Consider the following 15379-nt stretch of genomic DNA (forward strand, 5'->3'; position numbering starts at 1 on the left):
AATAACACAGTGAGATGGAAAACATTCTCAATATTTAAATTTTAACTGGCAGCACATATTTCAGGTCTTTATTTCCTCAAGATTTATTTTTAAGTTTATATATTGGGAACTAAAGTGATAACTTTTTTGCTTTTCCTAAAGTATGGCTTAGTATGACTAAGTATGGCTTAGTCACTCCCAGCATATCCCTAAAAGACTTCAGCATCTTAGATTGGGTTATGAGAAATAATGAGCAAAGGAAAAATACTGGGTATTGACAATCAATCAAACAGATGATGCAGGCAGGCTTGCCTTCCAGGGTTTGCTATGCAGCCCACCAAGCAGTTGAGGAGACAGTATTTGGTGAAAGGTCTATGATCACGCTTCAAGAAGTCAAGTCTCCCTCAACTGGTCTGAGACCTCTGAAATCTAGAGCCCACTGCCAGACGTCCCATTTTCACTTTGCTGTACACGGGAGGCAGCAAAAACATTTCTAAGTTACTCCAGGAAAATAAACCCCTGGCACAATTTCCAAGGCATTTTTGCAAAGTCAGTAACTCCTCCAACAGCCGTTCCCAAACTCTGGGATATCACGGACCAGCCACATTTCAAATCAAATTTGCTGCAGCTAACATTAGAAAGAAAAAGTATCAAGAGAGGAATTACAATAAGACAAAACAAAATAAAAAGCACACCAAAGAAGGCCCAGCAACCAGATTCCACCTATTATCCCAAAGTTTCATATGAAAAAACAATGACATTTGAATACTAAACTAGTAGAAAGAACATATCCTTAAAATGCAGGACCATCTCTTGAGTTGAACACAATTAACTTTATTAAAAACTTACCACGTTATCCTGAATTTTTCCCCCTGTCCACAGTTCCACATAACCATTACCTGAATGCACAAGCCACTGTTACTCTACCTAATGGTCCATAATTGTATACTCCTTAACACAGGACTTAGTGCCATGTGAGCACATAACATTTATCATTAGTATATCAGAATACCTTTCAAATACATATTTTTTTTGGTTTTTAAACAGATACCTTGTAGGAGCTCCTAAAAGGCTTTGATTTTAATGAAGAAATGTGCCTTGCCCTAAATTCTCTGCCTTTGGGGCTCGTGGGTGGAAATCAGGAAGAATTTTGATATGGATTCTCACTTATAGACAAATTAGCGCTCTAGAATCTGTATAAGAAGGTCATGGGAGCACACCTTTGTGGAGACCCCACACACCAGAAAGAAGGAGGCGGTGGACGTTACCTTTGGAATGCACATTGTGGGCTCGGACAAGCGAGGGTAGGTGTAGGAGCTGTAGGAGTGTCCTTGAGGGTGGGTTTTAAATGCACTTGCTCCGAAGGGCATCATGGGTTCCTGGAGCCCAGAGCCTGACCGTGACCTCTGCCTCATGGCGGGCTGAGGGCTTGTCTGACTCAGGTATGATGACTTTGGCCTCCTGTCATAGTCCTCCAGGCTGGGTCCCCACTCACTTTCACTGTACGCCAGGCTTTCCTTAGAGCACCCACTGGTCCCTGCAGTTCTAGAAGGCGTGAATTGGAATGGATAATCCAGAGGGGAGCTGCTTGAGGCTCGCTGGTACCCCCACTTGAGGTCACTGTACTCACTGGGTTTGCTCAGTGAGTCCAAGTGTGTGTGATAATCAACAGGAAACCTGGCTCTGTTGGATTGCAAAGGCTTCATCTCAGAATAGTAGGCTTCCCCATGTTGCATTTTCATTATGTGCCCATTTTGCTTGGCCGAGTGGCTGCCTTTATAAAACGGGTCCAAATCATCTCCATAGAGACTCTTTTCTTTGTACTTTTCCGTCGCATAGTCAGCAGTGGTATCAGATTCGCTGGAATACTGTGAGAAGGTGAGGAATCCATTTTCTTCCCGATGGCCTTGACCATGGCTGGAGGCTCCCTGGTCTGGGGTGGGCGGGCTTTCCTTCCTTAAGGAGTTGGAGCGGGTCACGGAGATGTTGTCAAAATCCTCCAGAAGGCCATTGATGGAGGTTTCCTTGCAGGGTTTGTTTCCTCTAACGATTGTCTGGGAATAAGAAAGGGAACACTGTTTAAAGAAAGCATTTAATGCTTTCAAATTGATGGAAGAATCCTACCCCGAATCCATCCAATTTAAACCACAGAGAAAAATAGGCCCCAGGAACATTTCATTAAAAAAGATAAAGAAAAAATGTCTGTTGGTTGATTTGACTGGTGAAATAAATCAAGTATAAACAATAATCTCAAACTACAAATTCTTCCTTACCTATCTCAATAGAGAGATCAAACATCAAAAAACCATTTAGAAGACTATATATAGGATATTATTGTCTTATTTGCCAGTTCATTTTTCCTCCACTTAATAATAAACCCTAGCTATCCAACAATAAACTGATGACTATAATTTTAAGTCTATAACTCTTTTGTTATAAAAGGTATATTTATTTTTTTATTTATATTTTATATTCGTCTTCCAGATTATTTGCAAAATCAAAACCATTGGTACTCGAATAGCAACATACTCAGAAAGAGGTGCACCTTTTTTTATACCTTTTTATGGAAGACACATAATAATTGAAGTTATCAGATTTTATAGAAGAGGAAGAAACTTTATGAGCTGTAAATAGGGAACCGCATGAAGATTACTTGCATGACTTAATTTGTGCTCAAATGTGATGTTCTTATTAAGTATATAACTGTAATGCTTTCTTGGCCACACTTCTGTGTATCATCAGTATCATCACTGCTGAATTTTGTATAGCTTGGTAATGATGTACTTGTACCCGAATCTTAGTGACAAATTGCCAAGCCCAAATGTTCCCTTTAATGAGCTTAAATAACACTGGAATGAATAAGAGGAACAGAAAGAAATCAGAAACTACTTACAAAACCAGTCAGCTGCACCTTGACAATAACAAGGTTTGCAATAAAATATGATGGGGGTGGATAAAAGAACAAAGAACAAAGTGTGACTTCAGACTTTGGGATTTCAAGAGAAAAACACCTTTGAGAAAGTAGCAAGGAGTTCAAAGCTATCTCAGTTAGAACAATAGATTTCAAACTGGAAGAAAAAGTCAAAGTTGTCCTAGAGCATATGTTTTTACAGATCAGTGCTTCTCCAACTATCCATAGTGAAAGACAAGATTTGGTCTTTTTTCCCCAATCAGTCCTGGACTAAAGCCTTTGGTCTCTACCCTTTTCTTTTAAATAAACATTTAAGTCTGGAGTACTTTCAGATTAGCAGAGAAACTGCAAAGAGAGTTTTCATATATCCCTCACCTAGTCCCCTGATCGTTAACATCTTGCATTACTATTAACTAAACTCCACAGTTTATGTAGATTTCATTAGTTTTTTTCCTAGTGTTCCAGGCTCCCATCCAGGATACCTCATTACCTCTATTTGTCATGTCTCCTTAGACCTGAGAGAGTTTCTCAGACTTTCCTTGTTTTTGACGACCTTGACAATTTTACCGGTCAGGCATTCTGCAGAACGTCCCTCAATTGGATGTGTCTGAAGTTTTTCTTATGGTTAAACTGGGGTTATTGGTTTTTGGGGAGGAAGATCACAGAGTAATATACCAATTTCATTACATCATATCCAGGGTACACACGGCTCATTACTGATGATGTTGCCCTTGATCACCTGGCCAAGGTAATGGTTGCCTGGTTCCCACACTGTAAAGTTATATTCCCCTCCCTTCCCTCCCACTTTCCACATTTCACTCTTTGGAAGCAAGTCACTAAGTGCAGCCCATACTCAAGGGGTGTCAAGTCAATATCTACCTTTCTGAGAGGGTATATCTACATAAAGTACTTGGAATTCTTCTCCACAAGAGACTAGGCAAGTCTCCCTATTTATTTATTCAATCATTTATTTGAATAAGTAGGGATGGAATCATGGATATTTACTTATTTTATACTCTGGGTTATAATTCAATACAGGCATACTTCATTTTATTGTGCTTCACTTTATTGCTCTTTAAAGATCTTTTTTTTTTTTTTTTTAACAAATTGAAGGTTTGTGACAACCCTGCCTCAAGAAAATCTATTGGCACAGTTTTTCTAACAGCATTTGCTCATTTCTTGCCTTTGTGTAACACCCTGGTAATTCTCAAAATATTTCAAACACTCCACCAGTAAAGAAGATTACAACTCGCTGAAGCCTCAGATGATGATTAGCATTTTTCAGCAATAAAGTGTTTTAAAATTAAGGTATGTACATTTTTAATACATAATGCTACTGTACACTTAACAGACTACAGTATAGCATAAACATAACTTTTATATGTACTGGGAAACCAACAAATGTGTGTGTCTCGACTTACTGGGGTATTTGCTTTACTGCAGTGATCTGAAGCTGAACTCACAATATATCTGAGGTTTGCCTGTCTATGTTGTTTTGTTGCTCAAATTGTTCCAGCTTTGGTTATTAAGAGTCCTTTCAGATTGGCTGCTGCGTCCCTATGACAAGACCCCACTCTTTTATTTTTTGAGCATTTGCTACTTTCTGGCACTATAAGGTGCTCCAGGTTCATCTTGTATTTTCCCTGTCCTTGCCCTAAAATCGGCCATTTCTCCAAGGAGCCTTGGTTCCATTTACTGGAGAATGATACTAGAAACCAATATCTGGGTGCTGGGTATGCACATTGCTACTGGGGTGTCATTGTTTCCAAGCCTTTCTCAGTAAACAGAGCTATGAAATATGCATATGTAAAGTCACCCATGTACACACACATCTATAATTCTATAAATCCAGCTCTATCTATATTAAACTAAACCGGAATTCAGATGGATATCTCTGATCTAATCTAGTACCACATGGTTCATTCTAGCTTTCCCCCTTACTTGTCTGTAATCCCCACTCTCCCAACAGTGAAAAACCTGGATTCCATCATCTGCTGTTCATTTACCTATTCAATCCCCATAGATATGTGTAGCAGTTTCAGAATTATGAACCCACATCACTATGGGAAACAACTTTGCCAACTAGAGTATACTGTTTATGTGCAGGTTTTTTTTTTTTTTTTTTTTTTTTTGCTTTAGTCTTACAGTTTCCATTCAAATCACTGTTTTTAAAAGTTACTTAGGTTGGTGTCTTTTTTCCTCACACCCCCTTCAAGGAGGTTATGTCATACACGTGTAATAATAGATTCTTTTGTCACACTCTGCATTCCATCTTGGGATGCTCTGATCTCCTGGTTGACTTTTTTTTTAATTGCATATATTAGTTCACTTTTGGTGCTGGAAAGTTCAATGGGAATTGACAAGTGCAAAGCATCATGTATTCACCACTGGCACTGCCATACAGACTAGTTCTACCCTCTCTCTCCTCAAATCTGACCTTCCCCTAGTCAGACACTACCCCTCTCCAAACCCTGTTTTTCATCCTTACAGTTTTGCCTTTTCCAGGATATCACATGAACAGAGCCACACATTCTGGAGTCTTTTGGTCTTGCTTCTTTCACTTAGCATAATACATTTAAGGTTCATTCAGGTTGTCCCATGAATTAATAGCCTATTCTTTTGTTTCCCCTATTCCCTTTTATCACTGAATAGTGTTCCTTTATATGGAATGTTGTAATTGTTTTTGTGGAGAGGGTATACATTGATTGATTAGTTGCCAAGATAGGTGACATTCTGTTGAAGCATCCCCCAGAGAGAGAAAGAATCATATATCATATATATACTTGGACCTCTTCTCAGAGCAATGTCTATGCAACCCCCAACAGATAAACTTGGGAGAAACAATACCCATGAACAGGAAAGAGGGAGCAGCCTGGGAATAGGCAAATATGAAATGGACAGCTTCTAATGCATTAAATATGAATGCTAATAACACACTGTAAAGTACCAAGTCTGTTCGAGCAGCTTTCTATTACACTGCAGGTGGGTCTTACCTGTTTACACTTCTTGTTCTCTATTTGCTCAGGGTGCTCTTCAAAGCCTCTGAGACATATGTACTGTTACTTCTTGTGGATTTAAACTGTTGGCCTCCTCTTCTCTTCAATAGTGTTTGTAGTAATTTTCAAAAAAAATAGTATCCCTTTGTTTATATCACAGTGTACCTACTAAAGGTCTTTTTAGCCAGCATTCTGTATAGAAATTATCCTCTGCACATTCCTACAGATTACCCATTACACACTCAAATGTTTTACATTTGAAAAAAAATTAAAAACCAAACAATTATAAACAACTATTTCACAGATTTTTTTAATTGCCCGAGTATGTTTGTTTAGATTTCCGTGGGGATTAGAGGGTTGCTCTTTAAGCATACAAATTAACCTGTGACCTTAGAATTAGGGAGTTTGCTGTTTCTGTGCACTTGTCATTGAATAGCCAAAGTATGTTCAGTTTACATGCAAAATTATAGCAGTAAACCCAATACACATAATTCTATACATTTGTTAATATGGAAGTAGAAATATTAATATTGCTATGAGCTAAATGCTATTTAGAAGAAAAATAAAGACTATTTACTGAATAAGAAATATTTTTAAAAAACAAGTAGTATGTTTTTATTACCCTTCTTTTGAATCTTAGGCTCACAGCACTTATCAGCCTTGTGGTATTGGGCAAGTTACATAACCTTTTAAGTCACAGTTCCTAATCCATAATATGGCAAGAATAAATCCTTGCCTCATAGGGTTAATGTGATGATTTAATGAAATAACATGTGTGGAACAGTTGGCATGATTCCTGGCATACTAACAGTAAGTACTAATAATGGCAGTCATTTCACTATTTTATGGGTAAAATTTACTTTTAAATTAGGTTGATAATAAGTTAGGAAAATAAGAAGCTGCAAACAGATAGAAGAAATAAATCTCAGCTTTATACACTGGAAGAAAAAGGATTATTGATGTAGTAGACTTCAGAAAATTACTATTGGTAATTTTAGATATAAATGTCTTGAATTTAAACAGTTGAACCTCAAATTACTTCCAGTTGTTATATATGCTAAATAGATACTTCTTATTAGATCTAAAAAATGGGATACTTTCAAGTAAACCCGACCCCCTTTCAATATAAAAGAAGACTGAATTCTAACTTGGGTAAGATGGTGCTTTAGGACACTAGTCCACCATCTTCTCAGCCTGCTGGCTTTGTGAATAAAGTCGCTATTGCTTGCCCCAAAAACTCGGTTCCTGACTTATTGGCCTGTTGTGTGGCGAGCAAAATGGGTTTGCACTTGGAAAGATACTCAGAGTATATTTTCCAGATTCTTCAATAATCAGGGTTACTTTTATAATAAAAAAAGTTAGACTGGGCCATGCTTTTCAGTATAACAGGATTCAGTAGTATATATATACATACATATATATATATATATACATACATATATATATATATATGTATGTATATATATATACACACAAACACACACATATAGTATTAAATATATAATGCATATTTTATTAAATATATATAGCATAGTGTTAAATATATACACATAAATAGTGTTAAATATGTACATATTGTATACATTTTTGATGTTATAGTTGGTTATTGCTATAGTTGTTCAATATTTCCGCCTTCCCTATGAAGGTGGAAATACTTATGTTTAACCAAAATGAAGACTTTTAACAGATCTCACCATTTTGGAACATCTTCTATAGCATCGTGATCTTACCATGAAGCTCCAAGCCTTGGAGCTATTGATGAATAAAAGCTGAGTACCACGGAAATGAAGGTATGGTTGCAGACATTTGAAAAGAAGAAAATCTTATCTATAGTGAAAACAAACAAACGAAACTCCAAGAACCGGAAGCACAGTCTTTTAGCATTTTCAAATGCTAAAAAGGAGATCCAAAAAAAAAAATGCATTTGAAAATGTTTACTGAAGGTGTACATGAATCCCTCTTAAAGGAAACTTTTCTCTCTTTCAATGAAAACTATTAAATCAGTGTTAACAAGAAGGGGCTTACAAAATGTCAACCTTAAAAATAAATTGTTGACCCACCCTCCAAAATTTTTTTTAAAAAGAAGGGTATAATAACCTTATGTAATCAGAAAAAACAGTTAAACTAGAACCGAGGCAATATGTGTTTCCATGACACGGGTTTCACTTTAAGGAATCCTAAGCGGCAAAGTGATGATAATGAAATCCAAAATACAGAATTTTACAACACGGTTTAACCAGGCTTCAAAAGGTAAGAACCGCTATTTATTACTGTCAGGATGTGATGTTTATTAAAGCAAGATTGTGCAGTTTTGTAGAGATCAATAATACAATAATTGCAAGAGTACCAGTAAATTTCACACAGAAGAACAGCCGGGCATTAAAAATCAATGCAACCCAATCTACTTGAGGTTAGTGCTGTGGTTCTCATTGTCTCTGCTCTGTGCCTTGACCAGCTCAGCACTGGCCCTGGCTCCCGGTGACAGAGGCCATATTTCATGGTGCTCCTTTCTCAGGCTGCTGGCCAGTGATAAGCTATAATGGATCTGTGCCTATAGAACAGCTGTCTCCCCTTGTTCCCGGGAAGAGATGAAAAAGTGCCTCTGCTCTCACAAACTGTACTAACCTTGACAATAATAAAGTGTGTAATTAACAGCTTTGCTCTAATAAAACCTTGCATTTCTTTTCCAAAACAATGTCTTCTATCCTCCTCTAGAATGTGTTTCATTTTGTCTTTCTGGTAAACATTTCTCTGGAGGTCAATAAGCCAAATAGTCCCCTGACTCAAGAATAAGCCAGGACCTCTCAGAAAAATAATCGATTTTTAAACACTCCATCTAAATTCGTACCCTCTTTGCAGAGAACCAATTCCCTGTTTTTATTAAGGAATGTGGTTAGAAACACCTGAGTACATAATCACAACAAAAATACCTGATACACTTGGATTTTTATGGGGAGAAATGTTGGCTTTTTTAACATCAAAAGAACTCAGACCTTCTATTTTCTTTCAGTTTTCTACATACACTTTTTTGTTGTTCTTGTCTTTTTTTTTCATTTTTTTTAAATCTCTTAAAAAAATTTTTTAACATCTTTATTGGCGTATAATTGCTCATTTGGTAACCACAGGGGGTGGGGCTAATTGAGTGAGTAGTTGAGAATCACATATTCCTGCAAAACGTGAGAATTATGGGCAGGGTATCTCAGAGCAGAGGGGGTGGTGAGGGTTTCTAACCATGAAAACCCTTTAAAATAAATTATGCAATAATCTTAATCACGTGGAATCCAAATAAGCCAATTCCTTTACTAAAAATATTATTATGTTCTGCACAAATAATTTTTAAAAGTAGAATGCATCTAAGGAAGGTTCTGTGAATTTTGTGGAGATCAAGATTTCCTCATTAAGGTAATTGGAAAATGTTCTATTGTTGGCCATTTTCTCTGCCTTTGAAAGCACAATGAATCTGACACATTTATTCATCAGTTCCATACAAGGATAACCCCTGAAGGTGACTATTTATTGTTAACTTGGCTAAGCAAATGTGTAGTTTATAGCCCTGGTTCATGCTGCTTGCAACGCGAGGCAGCTGGGCTGAAGTCAACTGAAGTCAGTTTGCCCAGCGTTAATAGTCAGAAGGACTTTATGTTTGTATTTAAAGTCAATCTGAGACTATGAGTACCATAATTGGGAATTTAACTGTTACCTGCTTGCCGTTTTTTGCTTCTGGTGTCTAGGTAGCAATGAAGTTTATGGAGGTATCTTTGCTCAGTAATTTATCGATTTAATTAAACCAAAAATCGTTTCTAGGTGCAGGGAGCACTCTGAGATGAATGAGACAATATCCCACAATCTGTTTCTTAATTTGAGCATAAGATGTAAGAATTTAGTATTTTTCTTTACGCTCTCCATGTGCTATATTCGCATCTTAGCCTGGCTTCCTCAAAAGCAGAGCTGAGACAATGGCTTGCATGTGAAGAGTTTATTTTGGAAAATGAGGTCAAGGAACAGCGGGAAACAGGGAAGTGGGGAAGGCAATTCGGGGGTACATTATCAAGCTGGTTGTCTGTGGACAATTAGGGGTCAATTCTCAGTCTCAGAACTGAAGATTCAAGGGAATGAAGATGCAAATATTCATCTTCCCATCTCCTCTGTCAGAATGCATGCCACCAGGTGGCAGTAAAAAACATCACACACTCATATGCATATATATTTAGTTATAACATTTGTATATTTAGATGTATATATATTTAGATGTATCTATATCTATAGATATACATCATAGTAGAGAAAATATTCCTTAATCTTTGAACTCCAGATTAATAGAGTCATTTGTTTTATTAAAAAAAAAAACGATACAGCCATCCAAAGCAGAAAAGGGAAAATTATTGATTCATAACACAAAGGGAAGCTCTGGGGTATTATGTTCCTAGAACATGTTCTGTGACTTAATGCTGGAGCACATTTATCCTATTATGACTGTGTTCAAACATCACAGAGGGCAAGTTTAAGGCTGGAATAAAGGAGTTGAAAAAGAGTTTACTGGATAATCTTGTTCACGCACTCAGGGATACTAACAGAACAGCAAGAGCCCTTGCACCAGCACAGACAGAAAACCCACTACTCTCCCTTTAGGCAGATGGCAGCTACCTGGCCAAATTTAAAGAGGGGGTGATTTTACAACTCCCCTTCCCTAAGTTATATCTTAGATTAAGCTGGGATACACACAACACCCACACATGAACCCCAGAAGAGACTCAAACAATCGTATCTTTCCTTTTCCCAAAGCCATTTTCCATCAATTGTGTTTCGTGTGATGACAACAGATTCAACAAAAAGACACTACAATAAACAGATGAAATCCAGTCCTGCTTTTGCCTTAGGAACTTTCTCGAAGACATGGTTCATAATGTCATTGTGTCCTCACTGAAACAACTCATGAAACACTTATTTACAAATTGGAGTTAGCAAGCTTTGCTTTCCTGTAGGAAAGATTGTTTCTCTCATATCCTGTCTCTGTTGAAAAACAACAATTTTGAAACTCTTTTAACTCAACTCCCAAGAGGCTTGGGAAAAAAATCAAATTTATACACTAACTATTGATTATGTTCATGTGTGAGGTTTTCACATTTCTGTCCTTTCTTATTCTTTTTTCTCTTCCATGATTTATATTTTTCAGTCCTCAATCTTGTATTTATAATTTGACAAACTTTTCTTATGGAGGATTTCATTGTACATAAGTGCCAATCCTTTTGGGGAACAAAATAGGTTTAAAAAATTCCCTTCAATACCAGTTCCAGTATTTAAACTTCTTCCCTTGTAAGGACATTTAAATAATTCTCAGCAATTTATAAATCCCTTAATCCTACATCCAACACAGGACACTGGAGTAAGGTCATCAGTTAGGGTCTTTTGAAGGTTGGGTGTACTTATTAAGAAAATACTAGCTCATTGCATGTAGGGTAAAACTAATCAAAAACTGCTAATATCTTTAGCACATTAGAGACAGACTACAGATGTAATAGGGAAGAACAAATCTGACTTCATATTGGATCTGTTTCTTTTACTTTAACCTTTGTATCCTGTCTCTTTTGCTACAAATTAAGAATGTTGTCAATAGCCTGAAATACAGAGGATAGCCCATTCTCAAGGCTCTGACCTTTAAAGATATAACACTTTTCCAGTCATATAGAGATAAAAAAGTTGCAGAACAGAGAATATCATTTGTCTTGTTGGGGGTTTACAGGACTATTATGACCTGACCTACCTGGACAGCTGCAAGAACAAAGGATTCAGACACCAAGAAGTTTGTGCCAACCAATCACACCCCCTTCTGCTTTAATATAAAAGAATCCTGAATTCTAACTTGGATAAAATGGTGCTTTGGGATGCTAGTCCACTGTCTTCTCAGTCTACTGCCTTTCTGAATAAAGTCACTATTCCTTGCTCCAACCACTTGCCTCTCGATTAGCCTGTGTGCAGTGCAGCAGTATGAAGTTGGACTCAATAACAGAGAAGTGGTGGCTTGACAAGCCTTTAAAAATCCTTATTCCCAGATTGCACCCAAGAACAAAGAAATAAGGATCTCTGGGGTAGAGCCCTGGCATCAGTATTTCTAAACTTCTCCCAGTGATTCCAGTGAGTAGCCAAGGTTGAAAACCAGTGTCCCAATGCAATACATCTCAAGCCCTACCCTATACACAAATGCCCAGGGCATCCTGTAAGTGTGCAGGCTCTAGTTCAACAGGTCTGATGTGGGGCACAAATTTCTGAGTTTCTAACAAGCTCTTGGGTGAGGCTGATGGTCTGAAGGACAACTTTAAGTTGCAAAGTCCTAAAGAACAGATCAAGTTCCTTGAATAACTGAGGTGGGGTCTGTATAGTCTAAGGAAAATGATATCACCACTGTGTCCTAGAGAAAGCATGGGATTATGAGTTCAGCAATCTGGGTTCTAGTCCAAGTTTGGTCATTGGTAACTATGAAGCCTTTGTCAAGCTGCTTTAACTTGCTGGGTCTATGGTTCCCGTTTGTGCTGAGATCTTCCTGGCTCCCTTCCAGCTCCAAAATTCTGTTGTTTTGAAGACTCTCCACATTCCAGCTGCTCCAAGGAGTTACAGCTCCTACAAAGTGCTAAGTTTGCAAAGGAGCTGGCTTGACTGAAAAATAACCTGACAGGTGCTTAAGGACTGGGAGAGAAAATTATGTGCACTAACTGGAGTTTGTGTATACTTTCCTACACTTTTAAATTCCTAGAACAGACACTGACCTTCTATTGTAAACAATTCCTAGGTTAGATACATGAGCTCATTCTGCCTCAAACCATTTGGTGTCTTGACATGTTATGTATTAACAATGTCAAACTGTGGTAGGTTGATGCAAAAATGGTGCCAATTTTCCTCTCCTGTCTGTATCCAGGTCCATTCCAATGTGACACTGCAGCTCCTCCTATCAGAAGATGGCGTCTGTTTCTCTTCCCCTTTGGCCACACGACTTGCTCTGGCCAATAGAACGCAGTGAAAGTGATGGCACACCTATCTAAGCCTACATCTCTAGAGGCTGTGAAGCTTTGGACCCTGCCCACTTGCCATGAGAACAAGCCTAAGTTAGCCTGATGAAAAATGAGGGACTCATAGAGCAAAGATGAGTGAGCCCAGCTGAGGCCATCCTAGACCAGCCAGCCTCCAACCCACTCAGCAGCTGACTCTAGATGCCTGATTGAGCCCAGATGAGACCAGAAGACCCGCCAGCTGAGCATACCTCAAACTGCCAACTTGCAGAATTGTGAAGAACAACAAATGCTTATTGTTCTCAGCTCTTAAAAAAAAACATAGTAAAATATAAAAGTCACCATTTTAACCATATTTAAGTGTATAATTCAGTGGCATCAGTTATATTCACATTGTTGGGCAACCATCACCACTATGCATTTCCAGAACTTTTTCATCATCCCAAATAAAAACTGTTCCCATTAAAAAAATAACTCCCCATCTGCCTCCCCTGAGTCTCTGGTAACCTCATATCTACTTTCTTTCTCCACAAATTTGCCTATTCTTTGTATCTCATATAAGTGGAATCATACAGTATTTGTCTGTTTGTGTCTGGCTTATTTCACTTAGCATAATGATTTCAAGGCTCATGTTGTAGCATGTGTTTGAATTTCATTCCTTTTTAAGGCTGAATAATATCCTATTATATGTATATACCACATTTTGTTTATCCATCCATCTATTGATGGATCAATTTTTGGCTTTTAACTAATGCTGTTATGAATATCAGTGTACAAATATCTGAGTCCCTACTTTGAATTCTTTGGGGGTATGTAACAATAAGAATTGCTGTTTCAGGGGCTTCCTTGGTGGCACAGTGGTTGAGAGTCTGCCTGCCGATGCAGGGGATGCGGGTTCATGCCCCAGTCAGGGAAGATCACACGTGCCGCGGAGCGGCTGGGCCCGTGAGCCATGGCCGCTGAGCCTGCGTGTCCGGAGCCTGTGCTCCGCAACGGGAGAGGCCACAACAGTGAGAGGCCCGCGTACCGCAAAAAAAAAAAAAAAAAAAAAAAAAAAGAATTGCTGTTTCATATGGTAAGTCTATGTTTAACTTTTAAGGAACCACCAGACTGTTTTCCACAGCAGCTACATCCTTTTACATTCTTACTAGCAATGCATGAGGGTTCCAATTTCTCCACATCCTTGGAACTTTTTACTTTCCATTTTTATTTATTAGAAAACCATTTTATAATAACCATCCTAATGAATGTGAAGTGGTATTTCATTGTGCTTTTGATTTGCATTTTCCCCAGTGATGACCAGTGATGTTGAACATTTTTTCATGCATCATTTGTATATCTTCTCTGTAGAATGTCTATTCAAGTCCTTTGCCCATTTTTACACTGTTTTGTTTTGTTCAGTTGGAGTTCTTTATATATCCTGGATATTAATTCCTTAGTAGGCAAATGCTTTGCAAATATTTTCTCACATTTGTGGCTTGTGTTTTCACTCTCTTTTTTTTTTTTTTTTTTTTCTTTTTGCGGTATGCGGGCCTCTCACTGTTGTGGCCTCTCCCGTTGCGGAGCACAGGCTCCGGACGCGCAGGCCCAGCGGCCATGGCTCACGGGCCCAGCCGCTCCGCGGCATATGGGATCCTCCCAGACCGGGGCACGAACCCGTATCCCCTGCATCGGCAGGCGGACTCCCAACCACTGCGCCACCAGGGAGGCCCTGTTTTCACTCTCTTGATAGTGTCTTTTGACGTACAAGGTTTTGATGAAATCCAGTTTATTGACGTTTTGCTTTTGGTGCCTGTGCCTTTGGTGTCATATCCAAGAAATCACTGCCAAATACAAAGTCATAAAGCTTTTTCATTATGCTTTCTCCTAAGTGTTTTATAGTTTTAGCTCTTATGTTTATGTCATTGATTCATTTTGAGTTAATTTCTGTATATGGTATAAGGTAAACCTCCAACTTCATTCTTTTGCATGTGGATATCCAGTTTTCTCAGTACCATTTGTTAACAAGATTGCTCTTTCCCCATCCAATGGTCTTGACACCCTTATCAAAAATCATTTGACCAAAAAGGTGAGGGTTTGTTTCTGGGTTTTATATTCTCTTCCATTGGTTTAGATGTCTATTCTCATGCCAGCACCATACTTTGGTTTTTATTGTTGTAATAGTTTTCTTATTGTTTTGTAAGTTTTGAAACCACTAAGTGTGAGTTCCCCAACTTTGTTCTTTAAGAAGAATGTTTGGTCATTTGTGGGTCCCTTGAGATTCTATATGAGTTTCAGGATGGGTTTTTCTATTTCTGCAAGAAACGCTGCTGAGATTTAGATAGGGATTGCATTGATCTGTAGATCTGTAGATCTACTACACTTTGTGTAGTATTGTCATCTTAACAATATTAAGTCTTCTAATCCATTAACACAGGATGTCTTTCCATTTATTTATGTCTTCTTTAATTTCTTTCAGGAATACTTTGTAGTTTTCAGCATGTTTTAAGCTC

The 15379-nt window shown here is 38.1% G+C and overlaps 1 protein-coding gene across 1 annotated transcript in view; it reads right to left on the bottom strand.

Moving 5' to 3' along the window:
- Window positions 1–15379, bottom strand: part of PAK5 (p21 (RAC1) activated kinase 5) — a 94394-nt gene that overhangs the window by 41241 nt on the left and 37774 nt on the right. The window contains exon 2 of the mRNA XM_060077941.1: window positions 1248–2033. Within this exon, the coding sequence (XP_059933924.1) occupies window positions 1248–2033 (786 nt within the window). The remainder of the gene's footprint in view (window positions 1–1247; window positions 2034–15379) is intronic.

This window comes from Mesoplodon densirostris, chromosome 16, assembly GCF_025265405.1.
Source record: "Mesoplodon densirostris isolate mMesDen1 chromosome 16, mMesDen1 primary haplotype, whole genome shotgun sequence".
Lineage (NCBI taxonomy): Eukaryota > Metazoa > Chordata > Mammalia > Artiodactyla > Ziphiidae > Mesoplodon > Mesoplodon densirostris.